The sequence below is a fragment of the Lynx canadensis genome, chromosome A2 (genome assembly GCF_007474595.2).
Source record: "Lynx canadensis isolate LIC74 chromosome A2, mLynCan4.pri.v2, whole genome shotgun sequence".
NCBI lineage: Eukaryota > Metazoa > Chordata > Mammalia > Carnivora > Felidae > Lynx > Lynx canadensis.
This window is the reverse complement of record NC_044304.2, coordinates 3,002,165-3,025,463: the sequence shown is the minus strand read 5'-3', so window position 1 is coordinate 3,025,463 and position 23,299 is coordinate 3,002,165. Positions and strand designations below refer to the sequence as shown.

Sequence of the window (23,299 nt, the reverse complement as noted above, 5' to 3'; positions counted from 1 at the left end):
CCAGTCAGTTCTTCCCGATGCTCGCTTCCTGCTTTGCTCCCAGTGCAGTGGCCATGGCCAGCTCAGACTTCTGGATTAAGCCAGACAGGTGACTCCAGGGCCTTCCCCCGTCATTTGAACAGCGTGTGCCAGGCAGGGAAGTGGCAGCTGGGACTTCACGCGGCATTCGGCTCACCGCCTTCCAGACAGCAAAGTGTTGATCTTCCCGGGCCAGCCCGGGGGCCCTGCTCTTCATCTCGAGGAGCCAAGCGGTTCAGGGAGGCGGGAGGCTTGAGCCCGCCTGAGACGTGACCTAAACGGCCGGTCCTGCAGGTGGCAGAAAACCACGGGGGTCCGGATGGCAAGAGGCCAGGTCTGACCGGGGCCCCCATGCCAGGCTCCTCTGCACAGCCTTCCTGGCTCTCTCCCCAGACGACAGCCAGTCCCGTCTGGCTGGGAGACCGGCAGCTGGCATGTCCCTGCAGTCTGGGGGGCCTCCGGCTTCTGCTTCTGAGCCAGCCTCTCAGCCGCTGCTGCCCCTTCTGCTGGGGGAACGCCCCGGCTTTCCGAGGCCACCGTCTTCTGGCACCAATACTACGCTCCCAGCGAGGCCCTGCCGTACTGCGTGCGGAAGTGTGTCTGCGGGTGCGTGTCTGCTCGCCGGGGCCTGATCTGGTGGCCACCATGCCCAGTTTGGAGCCTCTGTGTGGAACGTAACGTCGGGAGACTTTTCCTGGTTGATCGCTTCCACTGCTCCGTTTCACCAAAAGCTGCAGTTGAGAAAACACTGAGTTTTGATCTCTAGGAGGAGAGGAAGTGTGCGCCCTGAGCCCGAAGGGTACGGGGAAATTGCAGAATTCCCGGTACGCCTAAGGAAGTTCTGACTTGTCGGAGCCCTTCCCTCCGTGGGGTTTACCAAAGGGGGTGGCGACTTAGCGCACAAATATTTACGAAGCGCCTGTGACGGATAAAGTGTCGCTCGGTGCCAAGACCTTCAGTCTGTCGCTGACACGTCTTCACATCCTCCTGCTCCACCCACGAGGGGCGGGAAGGTTCATCTGGGCACAGATGATGTTTCTGTGGCCCCTACTTCAGTGGCACCTCTCCCTCATCCCCGGGCGGTGGCCCAGCCCTGCGTCTTGTGACCTTTGCTCTCAGAGCCAGTGGGAGCTCCGCCCCAGTCAGCGAGCGGTTCTTCAGTTCTTCTGGAGAACTCACAAGGCCCCGAGGGCCCGGCCTCTGGAAACTGTCCCGAGTATCCTGGGCACGCTGGGGGCCACGGAAGGTTTCCGGGTGGGAATGGACACATCGAGAGAAGGCGGCTCTGGGGCAGCCGGGGCACCACACACGTCGCCTCCGCAGAAGCACACTCGGCTCACCTCGCCTTTTCAGAAAGAGAGAGTCCCGTTAGGCAGAGAGGACACCAGCTGTGTCTCTGCCGGCGCCCCTAGGTGGGGGCGCAGGGGGGTGGGAAGAGGAAGGAGAGCTTGGAGGAGCGCCGCAGTTTCTTGTTGGGCAGGGCAGCAGACAAGCTCAGCCCCGCGCCCTGCGCGTGCCGTGGTTCTGAGTCATGAGACAGAAGACCCGAGAGGGGCCGCTCTGCCGCGTTTGCTCAGAGCGTTCCAGATGTCAGGAGGCGGCAGGGAGGGCGGCCCAAGTGGGAAGGGGTTTGGAGAGAGTGTGTCTGTCCTCGGGCCCCTCCCCATGAAGTCACCCTGGCTCAGGAATTTCTCAGCTCTGCCTGTGGCCTCTTGGGGCCTCCCACGTCCAGGCCTGGTGCACACCGCATTCTGACCCCTCCTCATAGCCCTGGGAGGCCCTGTGTAGGCCCCGGGCCTCACCCCCCTTCCGTCGCTCACCAGTCGTCCAGTACAGGGCACCGCGTAGGCGGACTGGCAGGTCCCATGGGTCCGAGCACAGCTCCCGTCTCCACATACAGCTCCGCGGCCTGTCACCCTTGTTTCCTCATCTGTTAAATGGGCCCTCTGGTCCCTGCGTCCTCATTGAGTAGATACGGGGCCCGGCACTTAGTAGTCCAGGAACGGCAGCCCTCGTGGCCCGAACCTGCCTCTCACCCATGTCTCTCTCTGCCCACCCGGCCTGGCCCTGCCATTTGGGACCCGGCCTTTCAGGTCCGGCTCAGACAGCACTGGCTTTGCGGCCACGTCCTGCTGCCCTTTGGGCGTATTTACACCTCCTCTGTGACTCTTCCCACGTTCTTCTCTCCGTTGCTCTTACGTCTGACGGTCTCCTCTCCCGTGCCAGAGGGGCGCTCCTCAAGGCCAGGACAGACTCCCGTGCCCGGTCCATACCTCTTCCTGCTGCAGACACAGTTCATCACACCACGGCGGTCAGCTAGTGCTGGCCTGTCCACCCCCTCCTGACAGCCGTCGCTGACTGGGGCAGCAGGTGCTCACACCTGAGAGCCAGGAGGCCTGGTCCCTGGCCCGGATCCTCAGGATGGCAAGTCTAGGGCCACAGCCCTAGTGGCTGGGCTAGAGTGACTGGGCCTGGGCCCTCCGGGCTCCCCTCGGCCCCTTGTTTCCATCACCTATTCCAGGCCAGTCGCTCGGGCTCTCCAGCAGTGCCTACCGGCAGCTTCTCCCCTCCACGCCTGGCCCTGGGCTCGCCCTCACCTCTGAGGATGGTGTGGGGAATGTCACCCTAACGCCCACAGATGGGCAGGACCAAGTCAGCTAGGCAGAGGCAGGAGGGGAAGCATGCGCCAGGAGAGGTCAGGTGACTTCCAGTGTTAGCCTGGGAGGTGGTCCTTGAGCGTCACAAGTAGGACACGAGTAGGAAAACGTTAGCCCCCATCTGAGACCGTGTGGCCCCGAGCAGCCCCGCTTGTCCCCCCTTCTCCCCGCTCCTCTGTGCCAGCCTCCTCTTCCTTTTTTCCCCCTTAAACCCTTAGATCCTCAAAGCAGATCATCTGCCTAGGTCACTGAGCCTGCAGATCGGCCCCTTCATTTTCCGTGTCACGTGTATCGATCAGGTTTCCTTGCAGAGATGATTCGGTTACGAGGCTGCCGTTGGCTTCCTCCCACTCAGCAGGATTCGTGCCACTTCCCCAGCTGCCACCAAGTGGCCTCACACAGATGTGCCTGCCGGTGTGGACAGTTGTCCCTGCGCTTCCCCCCCACCCCCCATGAAAGACCCTGCCCTGGCCTTTCTGTGTTCCGCTTGACCACTGCTCATGGCACACGGCATCTCTGTTCCCTCTGGGGATCATTCTGCATACGCGCGCTTTCTCTCCCGAGTGTCCCGATCCCTCACTCCCCAAAGATGGCCAAGACTCTGGAACAATAACGCCAGTCTTTGAAGGTACAGCCCCTTTCCCAACTGGTCTTTGGTATTGAAGCCCACAGGCCAACACCCACCCACGGAAGTCACGTGGGTGCTCTGGGCTGAGGATTCGGCTCCGTTCCCAGCTCGCTCCCCTCCCAGGTGCCCGGTTCACAGGTGGTGCCGTGAGGTCCACTGCCGATAAACACAAGATCCTGCGACAGGCCGCCGTCTGCCTGATGCAGCCGCTTGTGGACACAGCCTTGCAAATGCGATCATTGAAAGGCCAGGTGGGATCTGGGCCCAGGGAGTGCCCGGAGAGCAGCACGAGGGGGTCGGGCGAGCAGGGAGGCGTACAGGGAGCGGGGTCTCTTGCTCCATCACCAGCAGCAAGCACCTCTGCAGTGTGAACTTAGGGGCATGGAGCCACAGATCCCTGTCCCATCCTGGAGTGCCTGCCGCCTGGGCTGGGGGCAGAGCATGCTCTTCCCGAAGGTCAGAAGCAGTATGGGAGTAGTATCGGCCAGACACGTGGTGAGCGTCCATTCGTGCAATTTCCAGAACAGGCACCACTAGAAGAGAGGGAACTTCCTTCCTGCTGGAGGTGTTCAGAAGCCTGGCAAGGTGCTGGCACTAAAACTCCTCTAAGGGTAACTCACGGCCGGCGGCTCGTGGGATAGGCCCACGGAATCTTGGTAAAACCATTAAAGCAGACGGACACCGGAACCTCACCGCTCAGAGGTGCCCCAGAGCACGGTACTCACACAGCGGATGCCTGGTGGCCCAGCCGTGGTCTTTGTTAACACAGCCGCCCAGCCTCCCCAGGAGAGACCCCACCCCACCCTAGGCCCTCCGTGGACACGGTCCCCGAGTGCTAGCCTGAGGCCCACCGTGCGGGCAGAGCCAGGCCAGGTGGGCGAGGAGTGCAGGTGGACACGGAGATTCGCCTCCGGAGGCCGCTGCCAGGTCCCACCGAGTCTCGGCTCGTGGGGGCCACGTGGGGCACAGGCTTGTGTCTGAACTGAGGCAGAGCTCTGGAGATGCTCTGGCCCGGGCTGGGCTTCGTATTGGCCCCCGGGAGGTGCCAGCACGGGTTTCATGGCGGCAGCCGTCACGGAAGCACTGCTGGTGATCGGTGGGGCCCAGGAGGCTGTGGTTTCCACGCACCACCGCGGCCATCGCGCTGCAGGAGCGGGTCCGCAGCCAGGCGGGGCTCAGCCAGTGGGGGGACGGCCCCTCCACGCCGTGAGCCCGTGGGAGTCCCCGGCTGTGTCTCAGACGTGGAGGGGAAGAGCGGACCCACCAGGCGTGGGAGGAGGACAGGCTGTAGTGAGCACCGAGCGAGGGAGCACGGAAGGTGAGCTCCTCTTCGTCTGGGGCGCAGACTTTACAGGCGGAGGTGTTGTCTGTGATGGCGTCTGCTGCTCTCGTCGGCTCCGCTTTTCCTGAGCAGCACTGAAATGTCGGGGTTGCAGCCTTCCCCACAGACGGGCCCTTTGGGGCCCTCCAGCCCCCTCCACCCAGACAGCGTCCCAGCCCCTGGGCTTCCGGGGCTGGCTGCTCAGTGACAGGAGGCCTGTGGTTCCTAGAAAACCCCGTTCCTCACACCCAAGGGTGCCTCCTCGTTACCGACATGGCTTCCGGCTTTCCCTGTGGAGCCCTCGGGGCCTGTCCACTGGACGCGGCCTGCGGCCAACGAGCCCACACGCAGAGGTGCGGGTTCTGATGCTGCGTTGCCATGTGGCTCCTTTGGTTTCCCTTTTGCCTTTGGGCCTCTTGTCATGCTTTCATCCGTTTGAGCTGGTTCCAAGACCACGAGCCCTGGAGGGAGAGGATGTAGGGGACAGTCACCTGCTACCTGAGGGACTTGAGCCCCGAGCTCCAGGGCAGGGTGAGGGGAGGCTAGGAGGGGCCCGGGTGCCTCCAGCATGGCCTTCTGTGTGCCCAGGTGCAAGGATGGCCTGGAAAACCCATCCCTACACATGGTGCTGAGGAGCTGGGGGCTCCCAAGGGAGGCACCCCCACCCCCCGCCCCTGGAAGACTGCAGGGTCGTCCCGCGCCCCTCCCCCGGGGGGGAAGGATGTGGCTCCTGCCCCGGAGACCTGTCCCTGTTGGCCCCGTGCCCGTGTCCCTGTCCTCCTGCACCCGGGGCCCGGAAGGTGTGGTTTTGAGCACTGTTGCTCCAGCTCCCTCCCAGTTCACCAGAAGAGTCTGGTCTCACGTCAGGCAGTGAACTCATTTCCCTCTCTGGCAACCACTGAATTTGAGAATGTCCTGTTTTATCATCATCAAAAGAACTGAAACCGTCCCATGAAATAAAATGGAACGCCCCATCAACGCCCAGGGAGACACCAGGGTCTTTCCTTACCGAGTGGCTAGCAGAAGCAGGAGGGTGGCCCCTGCCCCTCCTACGAGGTCCCTGGGAGGATGGCGTAAGGCCCAAGCCGCTCCAGGTGGCAGCAGTCATGGGGCAGGCCCTGCACCAGCCCGCTTCCTTCCTGCCCCCCCCCTGCCCCCCGCAGTGGCCTCACCTGCACCCCAGGCCCTTCCTGGACTCCCAGGCTCAGCCTAGTAGAAAGCCCCTGACCCACTGGGGCACTCAGCCCTGTCTCCTCTTGACGCTGCTTGGGGGGCAGAGGCCACAAAGAGACGAGGCAGTTCCCACATCCGTTCAACCACAGGACCTCCTCCTCACTGCAGACCTGTTGGTTTCCCAGAGGCGCCCAGGGAGAATCCACATCGGGGAAGTGTCAGGCCCAGGGTTCCCGAGATTCCTTCCCAGAAATGCAGGGAAAGTGGGAAGAGGGAGGTGTGTGATTCCCTGAGCAAAGAGGCTTTGGTGAACCTCTTCCCCACACCTAGAGCTGAACCATGGCATCACTGGCTGCGTGTGAGCACTTCAGCCCCATGAGGGGACGTCACTCAGCTGTTGGCTGGCCCCAGGCAGGTCTCTGGGGGTGGGGGGCACTCGAGTAGGCATGGCCAGGGAAGGCTTCTGCCTTCTAGCAGAAGGTGCCCCCCCCCGACCCCACAAAGCCCTGGGTTTGAAGGTGTGGGTTTGGAGTCGGGGCCTTGCTCGGCCACCCGTCTTCCCATCAGCTGCCATGTTCGGCATCCTGGGGAGCCATCGTGGATGTGCTGACCCCTCAATCCGCTCCCACTGGTGGTGGACGTGGCTGGAAAGCATCCTTGGGCCTCTCCCTCCTCTGAGGCTCACACTGTTTTCCCTCCTTCTGTCCCCCAGCTGGTCAGTGAGAAGGTCGGAGGCGCCGAAGGGACCAAGCTCGATGAGGACTTCAAGGAGATGGAGAAGGTACCAGGGGAGGTGGTGTGCCCTGCCTGGTGCTCAGCACTGTTTGCCAAGTGCCCGTGGCCACAGTGCCACATCTGGGCTGCGGGTGGGGCTCCTGGATGGACAGACCCCCCCCCCAGCCACGGGGGACCCGCGTAGCGAACCACAAGTAGGCAGGGAGGCCAGCAGCCCTCCGAGCGGCGGGCGGCCCTTGTGTGGGCTCTGAGGCAGGTGGGGCTAGGGAGTGGGGCGAGGGCTGTCCAGGGGCTCCGGGTTTGGCCTCCGGTGCATGATGGTTATAAAACCCCCACACGCTGCCTCTCTTCACAGAAGGTGGACGTTACCAGCAAGGCTGTGACAGAAGTGCTGGCCAGAACCATTGAGTACCTGCAGCCCAACCCAGGTAGGGGTACCAGCCAGCCAGTCTGGAATTTTCCCGTTACTGGAGCACGAAGGAGGAATGTACGAGCTCAGAGAACTGAAATGCCCAGGGTGGGCAGGTTGTGTGTGTGGCTGGATCCCAAGGGTCCAAGGGATGTCCTCAGTCCTGCACTTCTGTCCACTTCATCCGGCGGCTCTCATTCTGCGTGGCGGTCCTAGCCTTAAATCACCCTTACGGCTGACAGTCCCAGCAGAAAAGAGCGTCTTTTCCGCATAACCAACTCACTAGACCAGTTGGAATCGGTTGCCCACCCGTTCGCCAGGCCCCAGCCACCTGCCCACCCTTGGAGCATGAGGTGGGGTTCCCTAGTCCGAGAGGGAGACAGGGGCCTTTCCCTGAGGGCAATCCAAGTGCCGGTTCCCATAGCAGGAGGTGATGGGTGTGGGACGCGCGCAGCGACACCAGGCACGTCCATTCAAGGCCTGTGCCACGGACAGCCTGGAGCAGGTGGAGGGAAGTGCGTGGCTCCCCTCCCCCCACCCCAGCGGAGGGCTGTGTCTGGGGCACCTGTGCGCACCTGCGCCTGCCCCCCACGCCTTCTCTGAGGTGCTAGTCCCGGGCCAGGGAAGGCAGCTTCTCGATGACAGCTGGGCCGCAGGACGAGGAGGCCGGGGGGGCCCAGAGGAGCTGGTCACCTCCTGCCTCCCGCCAGGGCTCCTTTGTGGCTGAGGTGAGCAGAGAAGGGGAGGTCTGTGCAGGAGCTTCTTCGCAGAGCCTGGCTGTCAGCAGGCATAGGAACCGAGGTCCCTTGGGCCAGGGCAGTGCTTTAGAAGGAAGGGTGCTGGGGAGAGGAGGAACCCAGAGAGGAGCAGCCGGTGGCCGGTCAAGTGCGGGCCTCCAGGCTTCGTGAGCGAGACTGGCCGCGTGCCTACCCAGCCTGTTCTGTTCCAGCCTCACGGGCCAAGCTGACGATGCTCAACACGGTGTCCAAGATCCGCGGGCAGGTGAAGAACCCTGGCTACCCGCAGTCAGAGGGCCTGCTGGGCGAGTGCATGATCCGCCACGGCAAGGAGCTGGGCGGCGAGTCCAACTTCGGTGAGGGCTGCGGGAGGCCACTTCCCTGCCGCTGCAGGGTTTTCCGTGGGGACGAGCGAGGATCGGGGTGTTGGCTGTAGGGCCACAGCCACTGGCAGGCCTGCCCTCCAGCCGCAGCTGATTCTGGGGAAGCCGGTCCTTGCAGCGGGGGCTTGTTTGGCACCCGTCCTCGCCAGCTCCCGGCTGCTGGGGCTCAGGATCAGACCCCAGGGTCCCTTGTTGGCTCCTGAATTCTGGCATCTGGGCCCCGGGGCGGGAGGACAGTTTAGAAGTTGGGGTGTCTTGGGCCCCTAGGCCGCGGCCTCCTGTGACAGTTTCTTCCCCATTCCGGGTTCTGCCGCAGGCGACGCCCTGCTGGATGCAGGGGAGTCCATGAAGCGCCTGGCGGAGGTGAAAGATTCCCTGGACATAGAGGTCAAGCAGAATTTCATCGACCCCTTGCAGAATCTGTGCGACAAAGACCTGAAGGAGATCCAGGTGCTGCCCGCGTCCCTCCCCCCCCCCACCCGCCGCGCCCTGCCCTGCCCAGCGTGGCTCCCCGGTTCACACACACAACCCCCCACCCCAGCACCACCTGAAGAAGCTGGAGGGCCGCCGCCTGGACTTCGACTACAAGAAGAAGCGGCAGGGCAGGATCCCCGATGAGGAGCTGCGCCAGGCCCTGGAGAAGTTCGAAGAGTCCAAGGAGGTGGCGGAGACCAGCATGCACAACCTCCTGGAGACGGATGTACGTCCGGCCCCACTGGGGGGAGCCCGGAAGGCGGGGCCGGTGGGCGGAGTCACGCGTGCCCCGCCCGCAGCGGGTTCAGCGCCCAGGTGGAGCCTCCGGGACCTAAGGGGACAGCCACCCTCCCCTTCAAGCCCCCTAAAGCTTTCTGGGCACCTCCACGGGCAGCAGTAGGGTCAGGCAGATGGGGAGAGGGCCGGGCCCCTGTGCCAGGAGCGTCCTGGAGAGGCTCCCTTTAGAGGCGGCCTTGGGGGGAGGGGTCACAGGGAGAGCCTCCCCTTCAGCAGCCGGTCGGTCGCTTGCAGATCGAGCAGGTGAGCCAGCTCTCTGCGCTGGTGGATGCCCAGCTGGACTACCACCGGCAGGCCGTGCAGATCCTGGACGAGCTGGCCGACAAGCTCAAGCGAAGGTGAGCCCCGTCCTGCTTTGGGCCGGTCTTTCAGGGCACCCGGGACACCGCCACCAGCTTCCAGGAGGCTGCACTCAGGGTGGAGGTTCCAGGAGAAAGACCTGATGGGCTTGTCCCGCTTGTCAGAGGGGAGGGCTGGCGTGGCCTCGGACGGGGGGCGGGGTCAGGGCAGGGCTCCTGTCTCCCGAGAGTCCGTAGTCCAGTGCCTGAGAAGGGGAGCCTCGTGCAGCCACGTCCCCAGGCAGGGTGGGCATGCTAAGGGACTTCAGGTCTGGCAGGACCTGGCCAGCCGACAGCCTCTGAGAAGGGCCCGAGCCGGGGCGGGGAGGGAGCTGACCGACGGGGGGGCCTTGTGGTTAGACCCATCGGGCCTCTGCGCCCAGGCCTGGCCCCCGGGGGGGCAGCAGTACAAAAGGCGGGAGGCGGAGGCGTCCCTTCCTCGTGGCGTACACGGGATTCGGCCGCCGGCCACTCCCCCGCTCTCCTCCCTGCACGCAGGATGCGGGAAGCCTCCTCTCGCCCCAAGCGGGAGTACAAGCCCAAGCCCCGGGAGCCCTTCGACCTTGGGGAGCCCGAGCAGTCCAACGGGGGCTTCCCCTGTGCCACGGCCCCCAAGATCACAGGTAAGGAGCGGGGAGGGGGCCGCCCCCCAGCCGGCTGCCCCCCCCAAACCGCAGAGCCAGGCCCCGCCCAGGGTCTTCAGCCCCCTCTGTGCTTTGTGTGTGAGCAGCTTCGTCTTCCTTCCGGTCTTCTGAGAAGCCCATCCGGACCCCCAGCAGGAGCATGCGTGAGTGTCCCGCAGGCGCGGCCCCGCCCTCACATGCTCCCCTCCTCCCCTCCTCCGGTAGGAGTGGACACCCCTGCCGCCAGTCCCCTCGGCCCGTCTCGGGCAGGGGGGGCGCTCGGCGCCGGGGCCAGGCGGCACGCCCCCCCATCGGCGTGAGTGTCCAGCAGGCTCCGGGCCCTCTGAGTGGCACGGTCATTCTGTCACCCCGATGCCCCCGGGCAGCCCTAGCTCTTCCCAGGAGCGTTTTGGTGACCACTCGTGGAGCCCATTCCCATCCTTCGCCCCTGGTTCTTCCTGACAAAGCTGGCCGGGCGGGAGGAAGGAGCAGCTGCCCTTCGGGGGACAGGAGCCCGGGGGGCGGCGGGGGGGAGGAGCCAGCGGTCTGAGCCAAGCCCCCACCCCCAGCCCCGCTGGACCAGCCGAGCTGCAAGGCTCTGTACGACTTCGAGCCCGAGAACGCCGGGGAGCTGGGCTTCCACGAGGGTGACGTCATCACGCTGACCAACCAGATCGACGAGAACTGGTACGAGGGCATGCTCCACGGCCAGTCGGGCTTCTTCCCCCTCAGCTACGTGGAGGTGCTGGTGCCCCTGCCTCAGTGACCGCGTCGGCCCCGTCCACGTCGGCCTTCTGCAGCCGGGGCGGCGCCCGCAGGCGCTCCCCGTGGGGGAAGGCGGGCCTCGCTGGGGCAGCAGGGCTGGATGTCGGGGAGGGGCCCGCTTCCACGAGGGCCCCCCCACCCCCCCACCCCGCGGTCCCCGCTCCAGGCGGCAGTCTGGGGGCCGGGCAGTATTTTCGCTCCCCGACCCCGTGCCCCGAGGGGGCGAACACTAAGGTGCTCTTAGAAACACTAACTTCCTCCCACGCCTCCAGGAGCGGGTAACTCCAGGTGGGCCCCCTCACTCTCACACGCGCGTGCACACACACACACACACACACCCCCAGGAGACCTGCCCTGAACAGGAGGAGATGGGGGTTCTGAGCAGGACCCCTGGCCGACACTCACCACCCTGCTTTTCAATTCACCCACAACACTCCTTCCCAGCCCCAACTCCAGGGCTCCCCAGGCCCTGGCACACCCGTGGATGCCACCTCCCTGGGGAGAGATGAGCCTGGGGTCCTCAGGGTTCCCCTAAGGCCGGCCCTCTCTGAGCAGCCTCTGAGGTGCCGTCGTCTCCCTCCACCCTGCCCCGCACCCCCTCCTCGCCTCCCAAGTGTAGGGTGCCCCGCCCCAGATAAGCACACCTCTGGCACAAACCGCCACCACCAGCCGTGCCCACGGCACACGTGTGCACCACAGACGGGACCACAGGAGTCTTGTGGCCTCTGTCCTGCAGGTGGTCCCAGACCCCTGGGACCACCCTGAGGAGGGTCACAGGCGCCTCCCCAATCCCAAGCCAGCCACTGTCCCCACCGCTGACAGCGGCCCCAGCCATCTTCCTACAGACAGACCAAGGCAGGCAGCCGCCCTGACCAACAGAGCCGAGCCCCGCAGCTACTTCCTCTCTTGCCTAACCCAAAAATTGGCGCAACTAGGGGACCTCGGGACTGGATCACATTCCCCTCCTCTGATGACCTTGCAAAGGCCCCGGGGACACCTGGCTCTGAGGCCCCCTCGTTGCCATTACATGGGGGAAGCACAGACCTCCCAGCAGACATGAGCAGTGGAACCTGGGCCACAATCGGCAGATCGAAATGTAATCCTGATTTTTTTTTTTTTTTTTAAGTATTAAATGTCTCTTTCTACAGCCTCTTGCTTGGTGTGGTGCAGGGTGGGTCTTCCTCCCTGGCTCTCTGTGAGCGTCCAGGGGAGCCGGGGGAAAAGTCATTTGCCCAGCCACCAGCACAGGCATCACGTCCTCCAGATGTCCCTGCAGCCCCAGGAAGCCCGCAACATGGGCGCTCGGAGCGTCCCCTCCTGTACCGCTGCCCAGACAGCAGCCTATGTGCCCAGGGACGAGTGCAGGGGGCTCCCCCTCCCCCCAGGGTGAGACACACACCCAGGCTATTTGCTTCTGTCTTTTATTATCCGTGCCCCAACCACCGCACAGCTAAGTTGCACAGGAACAGAGCGGCACAGCCCCCAAGAGAACCCCCCTGGTCCCAGTCCCCCTCAGCCCAAACCACGGGGGGGGGAGGGGGGGATCAGAGTCTGACCAAGAGGCCCCCCCCCCCCCAGGCCCTGGCAGGCGGGGCCTCAGCTCCCTTGTTTAAGAAGGCTGTAAACCTGCTCCAGCACGTGGCACAGGCCCTGGTCCTTGGGTGTCCTGCTGGCCAGGGAGATCTGAAAGGAGCAGGGCTGGTGCCTCAGGGCTGTGCCCGGTGGTCCTGGCCTCACCGGCTCCCCTCCATCCGGGCAGAGGCTCTCCTAACCGACTCACACGGTAGCGTCCCCAAGACAAAGTTTTATGTTTAAATGAGGAGGCCTGCTCACACGGAATGTTCTGGGTTTGGGGAGAGGAGGACTATCTGCACACTCCAAATCCTACACTCTTCCTGGCTGCCTCCTGCCTAGGCTCTCACACCCTCTGCGCCGGGGGCTGCCCCCCCGCCCCACCAGCCCAGCAACGGGGTGGAAGTGACCCGTGGCAGCCGGAAGCTCTGGTCACTCTTGAAGTTTGAGCAAAACAAGCAAACGTGCAAAACTGCATTTCTCTACAAGGCAGGAAGCCAGTCAGACACCCCCGAGGCCGCCGAGCCCCGCAGCGTCCCACTGGCTGCAGGGCCGGCGAGCTGGAGAGACCTCTGCTCGCCTCAGCTCTGCCGGCGCTTGAGGCTCTGAATCGGACCCCGGCCCCTTGTGCGCTCGGGTGGGCGCCCACGCCGTGACATAGGGCCCAGTGTGGCTTCTCCATCCCCACGGCCCAGGGTCTGCGGGTTCTCCCCTTTCTAGCTGCTCTTGAATAGCTCTCCCCGTCACCGTCACCCCCCAGCTGTGACCCAACAAGGCTGTTGGCAGCGTTGACACCCAGCTGAAATAACACGGAACTTAGGACACGGTTTCTCAGGCTGCCCGCGGATGGATTCTCGCGGGCTCCCCCCACACTGTCTTCCTACGGAGTCTGCACGAGACAGGGGACACGAGTCTTACCTTCAGCTTGTCGAGGTACGTGTGCTCCTGGCTCCAGGGCTCCTGGAACCTCACGAGGTCAGGGGCGCCCTTGTAGAATTCCACCAGCAGCATCTGGGGGACAGGGGGCCGATGGGACTCCTCGCTCCTGCCCTCCCACCCGTGCCAGGTGCCGGGGATACAGCGGTGGGCAGCCTGTGGGGCTTCAGTCCCATGTGGCACGTAGGCGCCCAGGACCCCAAGGGAGACCACCCACTGAGGAGTGCCACCAGGGAGCTCAGCAGGAGGCCCCTGGAGGGGCACCGAAGTAGCCCCAGGCAGAGGGAGGCACACTGAGTGTCGCACAAGCCTGACACGGACCCCTTGCGCAGCCTCATCCAAACAACAGTATCCGGGGTCCCACAGGTGTGACCAACTAGCTTTTTTCAAACGCCACTTGGAACATCGACACTAAAAAACAGCTGGGGGACCACCTCAAGTCCCCTCACGTGCCTCCATTTGGAGAATCGGTGCAGGTGCAGAGGCCCGAGGCGGGGGCACCTCCGGTAACTTCCAGAACAGCAAGGCCAGGTGGGGGGAGCAGGTGGGTAAGGATCAGGGACTTGAGCCTAAAGCCACAGGTGATTTTCAGCCCCGGACGAGGAGTCTGGCCTACGCCCCGACGTGGCGCATTCAGCCACCCTGAGTCCTGCAGTCTCGACACCGTCCAGCGGGGTCCTTCAGCCCCACCCGCCCCTCTCAGGGGCCCTGTGCGCCCCACCCGGGAGTGAGCTCACCATCTCATGAAGGATGTCATTAGTCAGGAAGTTGTCCTGGACGTAGGCCATCTCCACGTCCATGGGGATGCCGTAGTCACTGGGCCTTTGCTGGCAGGGACACGAGCCAGTCAAGCCCAGCCTCCGATCCCACGAGGGGATGCGTCCTGGGCCAGCAGTCAGAGAATCACACTGCGACCAGGTTCAGAGCCACGTGGGTCCTCCGCGGAAGGCTGCGGTGCGACTCCGGAGGCGGCGTGGCCCTGCCGCCAGCAAGAGAGGCCGCCAAGCGAGCCACGCACCCGGGAATGGCTTCCCAAGCCCGATTTCTGACCCCGGGACAGATGTGGGGAATGGCACGCGGCAGAGTTGGGGAGGGAGGCCGTGTTAGTATCAAGGGCTCCACGTGATGCCCGCGCCTTTTCAACATCCAGGCCCTCTCGGGAGCCCGGGACAGCGCGACGGTTATGGTCCCACTTCACGGGGGGAAACGGGGGTCCCCGATCCCCTAAATGAGCCCAGAACCAGAGTCCTGGCCACGGACCATCGACAGGCCCCTCCTGGCCCGCAGCGCCGCGACCCTGCCCTCCCCCCACAGCCCCGCCTACCTCGGGGGGCGGCATCACCCAGAAGGGGGAGATCTTAGACTCGGGGCCCGGGTTGCCAGAGTAGTAAGGGGCTGCGGGAGGACAGCGAGAGTGGCGACGGCCTGGAGGGGTCGGCCTCCCCGAAGCGCCGCGCGCGCGCACCGACGCACGCGCAGGACGCACGCATGCGCACCCGCGCGCCCCAGGCCTTACCGCAGAGCAGCGCGAGGCAGGGCTGGAAGCCGTTGCTGGAGCCCTGCAGCCGCAGCTGGTAGTCCATCTGCGAGTCGATGTCCTGCAGCGACGGGAGCGCGGGGCTGTGCGGGTGGCTGTGGTACCAGCCCACCAGGGACAGGCCCCGCAGGAGCAGGCTCTGGTAGATCTGGGGGCACAGGCGAGGCTGCGGTAGAGCCGGGGGCTCCCCCAGCCCTCGTGCGCGCTCACCCCTCCCAGCCGCCAGCGCACCTGCCGCATCCCATCCCCATTCGAGGCCAGCACTTAATATGTGCCTGCCGTGTGCCTGGCCTGGGGACACAGCGGCACCAAGACAGAGCCCGCCCCCACCCTCTAGGAGGCCAGGGGAGGGGGAACAGTCAACAAATACATAAAAAGATGCACCTGTCACAAAGCAAAGGCAAACGTTTATTTTAGGCAGGCTGCATCGCCAATTCCTGGCTCGCAGCGGGCACTCAAACAGTTAAACAGATAGGAGGATGTGTGTGTGCACTTGGGCAGGAGCAGGCATTTCTGGATGCCTTCAGCAAGCAGAGGCAAGTGCTGGCGTAAGGAGCAAGAAAGAGGTGGGCCGAGAGACGTGCGTGCAGAATCCGCACCTATTCGCCTGTCCCCATGGGTCACTGCCGGCGCCAGAAGGTGGGTGTGGTGCACGTTGCACAGCGCCAGGCACATACAAAGCACCACTATGACACCGCTATTGAGAATGGCAGCTAATATTCACTGGGCTCTTACTACGTGCCAGGCACGGCCTGGAAACCGAGGCTCGGGGTAAAGAGGGCGGGGCCACCTGCGCAGAGGAAGCAGGACCACGGACAGGGTCACAGCCACGGGGCGGGCGCTCACACATCCTCTTCCGCACGCTCGTTTGTGCACTACTAGCCACCGGGACAGGGTAGCCAGGACAGCTGTGTCCACACGAGCCCTCCCTACAACGCCCTGACCCCCCGCACCCCCTCACCTCCTCTTCCATGGTGGCCGCCATATCCGCGTCCCCCAGCCGGCTCCGACAGGGGAAGGCTCTCAGCACCGTGAGCACTGTGCAGAGGCGAAGAGAAGGTGTAGACATCAACCCCAGCCCCAGACACCCCCCTGCCCACCTGGCCCCAAATACCCACTCTGGCTGTTGATGTCCCAGCGGCCCCCCAGGTACCCCACGACCTCGCTTCGAGTCAGGTGGCTGTGGAAGTCCTGGGGAGGGGACGGACACCAGAAGAGCGGCTCAGGCGGCGGCCCAGCCCCAAGCGCCTCTCCTCGGGGCCAGAGCCCTTGCAATGTGCCGGGACCACCCCATCGGCCTCCTCCTTCGTTCACTGATTGAGTGCCTACTGTTTAGCAGCAGTGAACAAAACAGAAAAGGTCCCTGCCCTCATAAGGGCCAACCTCCCAGGGACCCCTTCCAGGTGCCCCAGCCACCTGCCCAGGTCTGGCCCTTGGCCCTCGAGGGACAAGGTGACGGCTGGGCACACACCAGCAGGAACAGCACGTTGCTGGAGATGGCCACGTTGAACGGCTGGAACTTGTTGATGGCAGCGAAGGATGTTACTTCCACCAGGGTGTGGGGGTTCCTGTAGGAGCCAGACGGTCCCGCAGCTTCAGGAACTCAGCCCCGAGCTAGCTCCCCCGGCCCCCAGAGCCAGCGCTGAGGGTGTGAGGCCTTGTGTCCCCCCCACACACCCGCAAGAGCTAGTGAAACCTGGGGGCGGGGGTGTGGCGGGCACAGGGTGTGTCTGACCTGGCAGAGTCTCGACTGCCCAGCATGCAATACCGCACAGGCACCCGGATCTTGTTTTCCACCCGCTTCCCGGGGGGCACGGTCTCTGTGGGGCGGGCGAGGGGGGAAAAGGCAGCCTCAATCCCTCCCAGCCCAGAAGTGGAAAACAAGGACAAGGCGGCCCAAGAAAAAACCTCCAGAGGCAGCTTTAAAAATCAGGCCCCAGCGCGGAGAGATCAGGTGGCAGGTTAACAAACTGGAAAGAAGGAGATTAAAATACCAGAGGAAGGGCTTAGGAAATCAGGGAAGGACCCCAGGAAACCAGGCAGGGGGCCAAAGGAACCAGGCACTGAGGCAGCGAAATCCTATAGGGGAGCGTGGAAATCAGGCAGCATAGTGAAGAAACCGGGCCATGGGACCAAGGAATCCAGCATTAGAGCTTAAGAAGCCAGGCAGGGGGGTGGGGGGCGCTGGGGGGCTCAGACCGTTGAGCACCAGACTCTTGATTGCGGCTCAGGTCATGATCTCAGTGTTTGTGGGTTGAGCCCTGACTCAGGCTCTGCACTGACTGCACAGAGCCTGCTTGGGATTGTTCCCCCCACCCCTACCCCTCCCCTGCTCACGATCTCTCTCTCTCTCTCTTAAAATAAATAAACATTAAAAAAAAAAAAAAAAAGTCAGGCCGCGAGAAAGAAATTAGGCAGTAGAACTAAGAAGTCCGCCAGGCAAGTTGGGAGTGCTGAGAAAAACGCAAGATCTGCCCCCCCCCCCCAGCCACCTCCTCACCCGAGTTCTGCCCGCCTCCTGCCCTCCTCTAAGCCTCTCACCTGGGTGCGCAGGCTCCAAGGGTCCCTTGGCAGGTAGTCTCCGACTCTTGTCCTCAGTGGAGACCCCTGCCAGAACCTCCTCCTCTTCTTCCTCCATCAACAGCTCCTCCTCCTCCCCTTCACTGGCCGGGCTCTGGTGGGGGAGGGGCGGGGTGGGCGGCAGGACCCTCAGCTGGGTGCCACCCACCCTCCTCACCAAGTTCCACTCACACCTTCAGCTGGCCTTAGGGTCCTGCCATTGCCCCAGGGGCCCACTAGAGGGAGCGCGTGAGCACAGGCGGCCTGAGGTCCTGGTGCCGCTCAGATCTGAGCACCTTCCGGCAGCTGCCGGGCGGAGTTTCAAACCTCTCCTCCGCCTTTACAAGCTGTGCAGCTTCTAGCAAGCGCCCTAACCTCTCTGAGCTCTGTTCTCCTCATCTGTAAAAAGGGGCTAATGACCTCCAGCGCATAGGGACAGCATCAGGGTGAAATTAAATAATGCCTGCAAGGCAATTAGCACACCTCCTGTCGATCCATTCACTGAGCAAGCAAGTGCTTATAGGGATTATTTTACCAGATTCTCTCAATAATCTCTCCTGATCTGCCCTCACCTGCCCCTGCTGGGGTGACCTCTCAGTGTCCAAAACCCAACAGGCACATGGTCTCTGTACTCTTCCTCCTCGCCGCAGGGTCTGGCTGGCCCTGGCTCCTTCTTCTGGGAGCGCCCCAGGGACCCAGCTTCCCTCCCATCTCTCCAGTCCCCTCCGTCTCCCACCCCTCCCCGGTGTGCAGGCTGGGTCCTCAGGTTTCTTCTCTCCCTACCTGCTCCCCTCCGGGGCAGTCTCCTCCACTCTTGGGACTGGAACCCTGTCTCTGGCCTGACCACCCCCACAGTCCTATCTCCAGCCCAAGCCTCCTCTGAGCTCCAGACTCAGCATCCGGCTGATCCTGGAAGTCTCGGCGGAGGGGGGGGGGGGGGGGAGGGGGCGGGGGTGCTCCCAGGCACCTCCACTCAGCTCTATAACCACCCTGCACCTGACTGTCCCCCAATCCTCCCCAATCCCCATGGCAGCCTCATCCATCCACTTGCTCGGAACAAAACATCTCTTAACACCAACATCTATCTGATGCAACCGCAAATCCGGTGAGATCCACTTTCAAAATCAGCCAAAACTTGCCCGCTTCTTGATCCATCAATTGTCCGCCCGGTCCACCCCATCATCTCCTGCCCGGAACCAGGTTCTGTCACCTGCATCCTGGTCCCCAACTTTCACCCGGGCCACCCCCCAGTCTTTGTGCCGGACGGCGGCCACCAGGGGGCGCGTGTGGGCACCTGAGTCAGGTCTGCCCATCCTCTCCGCCTTCCTGGGCTCCCACCCACCTCAGGGAAAAAGCCCAAGTCCTCCCCGCCTGTTTCCAGCCTGCCATCGGCCCTGCAGATTTCCGATCTGCCAGCAAGATATACATATACGATACATACGGATACTGTTAGCATCTTCGTTTACATACGAAGGAGAATTAGCACCCAGAGACGACCCTAGGCCAAGCTCACCAGCTGGTGAATATTCAAAGATGTTGTTACTACTATCATAGCATTAGAAACTCTCCCCGATCTGGTCCCTGCCACTGTCTCCAGTCCCCTCAGCTGCTTAAGACACGTGAGCCTCAGGCTGCATCCACCGATCATGGTTCCCCAAGCGCTGTGTGGCTTCCTACCTCCGCGGCTCTGCGGTCTTTGGCTCCCTCTGAAAACTCCTCCCTTCGCCTCGCTCTGACAAACTCCTGGTCATCCCACAGGGCCCCAGCTCCAACGTGCTCACTCTGGGAACTCCTTATCCAACAGCGCTTCAGGAGGCTGAGGGACGCACCTCGTCGGCAGCAGCCGTGGGAATGTGCAGCTGGTGTCGCCGGAGCCAGGCCGCCTTGTACTTGTCCAGTTTCTGGCCCTTGTACTTGACAGAGGCCCAGCCACAGCCGGACTTCTTGGCCGGGTTCACCAGCTTCTTGCAGTGGGTGGCCCAGGCGCTGGGTGAGTTGAACACCTGTCCCGTTTCCTGCCACACGATCCTCCCGTCGGGCTGTAGGTCTCCCATGAACTTCTTCCCCTGCAGTAACAGCAGCCTGGCTGCACCCAGGCCCTGGTACCCACCAAGCCACCTCCAGGAAGCCCTCCCTGACTCCCCCCGCCCTGCTCCCCGGAGCTTGGCACCCACCTCTGCCAACAGCATCCCTCCCAGGAAGCTGACCAGCTTACATGTCTCCCGGTCCCTGTAGGTCCACAGTCAGTCCTCATCAGCCTGGACTAAAACTGCCCAGCTCTGTGTCTGCCCACCCACTCACTGGACCGTGAGCCCCCAAAGGGCAGGGACAGGGCCTGCTTGGTCCCTAACACACAGCACACAGCCTGGCACACAGCAAGTGCTCCATTCATGAACTGCCCCCACTCACAAGGCCCAAGGAAACAGCAGCAAACGTGTAAAGCATAGTGTAGCAGGCTGCCCGCTGGGCGCTGTATTCCTTTGACCCCTCCTACAACCCCGCGACAGGAAAAATAAAAACGCATTTTATAGATGAGGAAACCAGGATATGGAGAGGTTGAGTAAGGTCACACAGCCAGGACAGCGGGGGTGTCCTCTCCGAGCCTCAGTTTCTCCTCTGTGGAATGGGCTGTTTGGTAAACGATGCCCTGCAGCCCAGAAGGGTTCGTGCTGGGTCTGGATGCTTGTTTCAATTTCCCCTCCCCACACCTGGGCTTGGCCGGTGGGAGGAGAGCTCTGGGCCTCAGTTTCCCCTTCCTGCCCCAGCCGGGACGGGATGGGGGGTAGGGGACGCTCACCAAGTAGTAGATGGACAGCACCCCGGCGCCGGGCTCCAGTAGCGCATCTTTGAGGAGCACCCGCAGCGTGACCGCGCGCCGGGTGAGCGCGCCCCCGGGCCCGCCGCAGCCCCCCGGGCCCGCCCCGGCTCCGGCGCCGGCGCCACCGCCGCCGCCGCCGCCGCCGCCCCCGCCCCCGCCGCCTCCGCTGCGCGCGCCGCCAGCTCCAGCCGGCCTCTCGGGGTCCTCGGCCTCTGCCTCGTCCTCGTCCTCATCCGGTGCCTCCTCGCCCGCGCCACCCGCCGGGGACAGCGGCTCCGGAGCTGCGGGCAGCGACAAGCTGCAAGGGGCCGCGCGCCCCCAGCCGCCCCGGCCTCTCGACCCCACCCCGGCCCCCCCGGACGCCCAGCCGGGCCCGCCGTACCTGCCATGGCCGCTCCGCCCCAAGCGCCCCGCGCCCCGCGCCCCGTGCGACTTGCGCGCCGCTGGCTCTTTCTTCCCGGCACGTGACACGGCTCCGCCCCGAGGGGGAGGGGCCCCAGCCTGGGGGCGGGAGGGGGGCTCGGCCTGCCCGCGCGAGCCGGGACCCCGAGGCCTCGCGCCTGTCCACGGGCAGAGCCGGGGACTCATCCCTCCGGGACCATCGGGGAAACGGAGGCTCGAGGCCACCTTCCGTGGGAGGCGCGTGGCAACCTACCAAGCGGGGAAACTGAGGCCCCGGGCCTTTCGCTTTCGGGGAACTAGTGGCTCCACTGGGGCGGCCTGTTATTGGATTTAGACCCGCAGCTGGGGGGCGCGGGGGACTCAGTTCACTAGGACCGGGCGGGGTGGGACACTTGAGGGACCAGAAGTCTCAGCTGTGGAGACCAGGGGAGAAACCCCCGGAGAACGAGCCACAGCGCCCTGGGGCTGCAGGCCGAATGGGGAAGGTCTAAAGCGCCCAAGGCGGAGCGCCCGGCTGGCTCAGTCCGTAAAGCAGGCGCCTGTTGATCTCGGGGCTGTAAGTAAGTTCGAGTTCCATGTTGGGTGTAGAGACTACTTTAAAAATAAAAAATTTTAAGTAATAATAAAAATAAATAAAGCGCCTGAGCCGGACGTCAGTCTCTAAAGGGTTAACTCCCATTCCCCTGGGCCGATTCCACGGTTGGGCCCAAGCGGAGCCCAACAACCAATTATAGGAGGGTCATTTAAACTTCAACCAATAGGCAGCAGTCGTGGGATTCCCTCCAGCCAATCAATGTTAAACTGCTGCTTCCGCCAAACGCGTAGCCCTCGGCCAATCACAGGAGCCCGCGGGCCTCACGTATCCATTCAGTTGTAGAGTTTGGTCCTGTGCCAGCCAATCAGATCCCGGGTCAGAACGTGCCCTCAGGCTGGCGCGCCCCCCGACTTCCCACGCCTCCTCGCGCCGGGCTCTCGGAGGCGGAGCCGAGTTGGGTGTTCGCGGGTCGGTTTCAGTGCCGTCCTTTGTCCCTGGTCCCTGGCCCAAGACCTTTGCTCTGCGGCGCAGCGGCACCTCCCAGGACTAGGAGTCCCCAGGCCCCGGCAGGGCTGCAAGCCGGGGGTGGGGCCTTTCCGAAACTGCTGGGAGTTACGGGCTCGGCTCAACCCCGGACCGGTGTACTCCGCCCAGTTTGGAAGCGGGGACAGGACGTTGGGGGAGGGGGGGGGATGTTATGGGACGGTGGTCTGCACTCAACGGACCTGGCTCCAGATTCTGGTCCACCACACCCCAGCCCTGTGACTTTGGCCAAGTGGCTCCGCGTCTCTGTTTCACCATGGGGACGATCATAATGACTCCCTCAAGGTTGTTAACCGATGGGGCATCACAAGAATTAAGAGCTGGACAAATGGGAATTAACACTCTTTTTTTGTCAAGCCCACGCCTCCTGCTGCAGTTTCCCCACACAGACACCCCCCACCGCAGGTCCAGCCACCAACTGGGCATTCCCCAGCAGCCCTGGACTCTTGACCTCAGTTTAGTCCCCCATGTCCTTGCCCACGTTCCTTTGACTCTGTTCCCCAAATCCTGGACCGGACCTCCTCCTCCCAGCTGGGCCCTGGTCATCACCTTGAGCCTCAGACCTCTATACACAGCCTCCACCTCATCCACCTTCCACACTGGCCCCAGAGGGATCTTACCAAAATGCAACTGTGACCACCTCCCTCCCCTACTCTAAATCCTTCTATGGCTCCCATTGCCTTTGATAAATACAATTAAAACAAACTGCTGTGACCTTATTAACCATTTATGGCACCCCCTTTTGAAAAATTTTTTAACTAAATTTAATTTTTTAAAAATATTCATTTTTGAGGGAGAGAGCAAGTGTGAGCACTAGTCGAGGAGAGGCAGAGAGAGACAGAATCCCAAGCAGGTTCCACGCCCAGTGTGGAGCCTGATGCAGGGCTCTATCCCAGGACCCTGGGAGCATGACCCCAGCAGGAATCAGACACTCAACTAACTGAGCCACCCAGGTGCCCCTATGGCATCCCTTTATGGCAGGCATTGTTATTAACTTTATTAGTTCATCAGATGAAAAGATTGCCAAGTCACACGGCTCTTGAGTGGATTGCAAAGGCTATTTTTTGCTATGTGTATAAAGTTCAGGCAGCCCTATAGTGATAAAGGAAATTGAATTTGTAATTTTAAGGCTCCTCAAAAATAAATCTCCGTGCCCACATGGAGAATTGTACCAAAGATTCAAAGAATTAACACTACTTTTTAAAAAAATGTCTTCCAGAAACTTGAAGAGGAGGGAACATTTTCCAATTCATTTAATTTTTTTTTTTGAGAGAGAGAGAGTGCGTGCGTAAGCGGGGGAGGAGAAGAGAGTGAGAGAGAGAAAAGAGAATCCCAAGCAGGCTCCACGCTGTCAGCGCAGATCCCTTCTCAGGGCGAGCTGAAATTAAGAGTCAGACACTTAGGCGACTGAGCCACCCAGGCACGCGCCCCCCACCCCCCAATTCACTTTATGAAGCTAGCATTACCCTGAAACCAACACCAGATAAGGACGATACAAAAACATTTTAAAAAGAAAGAAAACGACAGACCGTATTCCTCATGATTACAGGCACGCACACACACAAAAAATCGCTAACAAAATATTAGGAAGTAGGGGCGCCTGGGTGGCTTGGTCGGTTAAGCGTCCAACTTTGGCTCAGGTCACGATCTCGCAGTCGGTGGGTTCGAGCCCCGCGTCGGGCTCTGTGCTGAAAGCTCAGAGCCTGGAGCCTGTTTCAGATTCTGTGTCTCCCTCTCTCTGTGACCCTCCCCCGTTCATGCTCTGTCTCTCTCTGTCTCAAAAATAAATAAACATTAAAAAAAATTTAAAAAAAATATTAGAAAGTAGAATTTGGCCAT

The 23,299-nt window shown here is 62.6% G+C and overlaps 2 protein-coding genes across 4 annotated transcripts in view; one reads left to right on the top strand and one right to left on the bottom strand.

Annotated features, from left to right (window-relative positions):
- The window catches only part of SH3GL1 (SH3 domain containing GRB2 like 1, endophilin A2), a 31,173-nt gene extending 19,468 nt beyond the window's left edge, over window positions 1-11,705 (top strand). The window contains exons 2-10 of the mRNA XM_030292498.1: window positions 6,510-6,578; window positions 6,888-6,960; window positions 7,891-8,034; window positions 8,378-8,511; window positions 8,603-8,761; window positions 9,067-9,170; window positions 9,669-9,793; window positions 9,901-9,957; window positions 10,363-11,705. Of these exons, the coding sequence (XP_030148358.1) occupies window positions 6,510-6,578; window positions 6,888-6,960; window positions 7,891-8,034; window positions 8,378-8,511; window positions 8,603-8,761; window positions 9,067-9,170; window positions 9,669-9,793; window positions 9,901-9,957; window positions 10,363-10,559 (1,062 nt within the window). The 3' untranslated portion in view covers window positions 10,560-11,705. The remainder of the gene's footprint in view (window positions 1-6,509; window positions 6,579-6,887; window positions 6,961-7,890; window positions 8,035-8,377; window positions 8,512-8,602; window positions 8,762-9,066; window positions 9,171-9,668; window positions 9,794-9,900; window positions 9,958-10,362) is intronic.
- MPND (MPN domain containing) lies at window positions 11,548-20,426 on the bottom strand. Of its 3 annotated transcripts, none has more exons than XM_030292233.1 (13): window positions 20,363-20,426; window positions 19,960-20,261; window positions 18,992-19,228; window positions 17,145-17,277; window positions 16,339-16,423; window positions 16,075-16,171; window positions 15,722-15,794; window positions 15,565-15,641; window positions 14,583-14,769; window positions 14,391-14,461; window positions 13,804-13,893; window positions 13,049-13,141; window positions 11,548-12,241 (listed from the first exon to the last, which is right to left on the bottom strand). In XM_030292233.1, exons 1-13 carry the CDS (start codon window positions 20,367-20,369, stop codon window positions 12,155-12,157), a joined length of 1,539 nt encoding a protein of 512 aa, XP_030148093.1. In that variant the 5' UTR covers window positions 20,370-20,426; the 3' UTR covers window positions 11,548-12,154. The 3 variants fall into 3 exon arrangements, with proteins under 3 accessions (XP_030148093.1, XP_030148099.1, XP_030148107.1); XM_030292239.1 differs by having other exon boundaries at window positions 14,583-14,751; XM_030292247.1 differs by having other exon boundaries at window positions 14,583-14,664.
- Window positions 20,427-23,299: the final 2,873 nt, after the last annotated feature.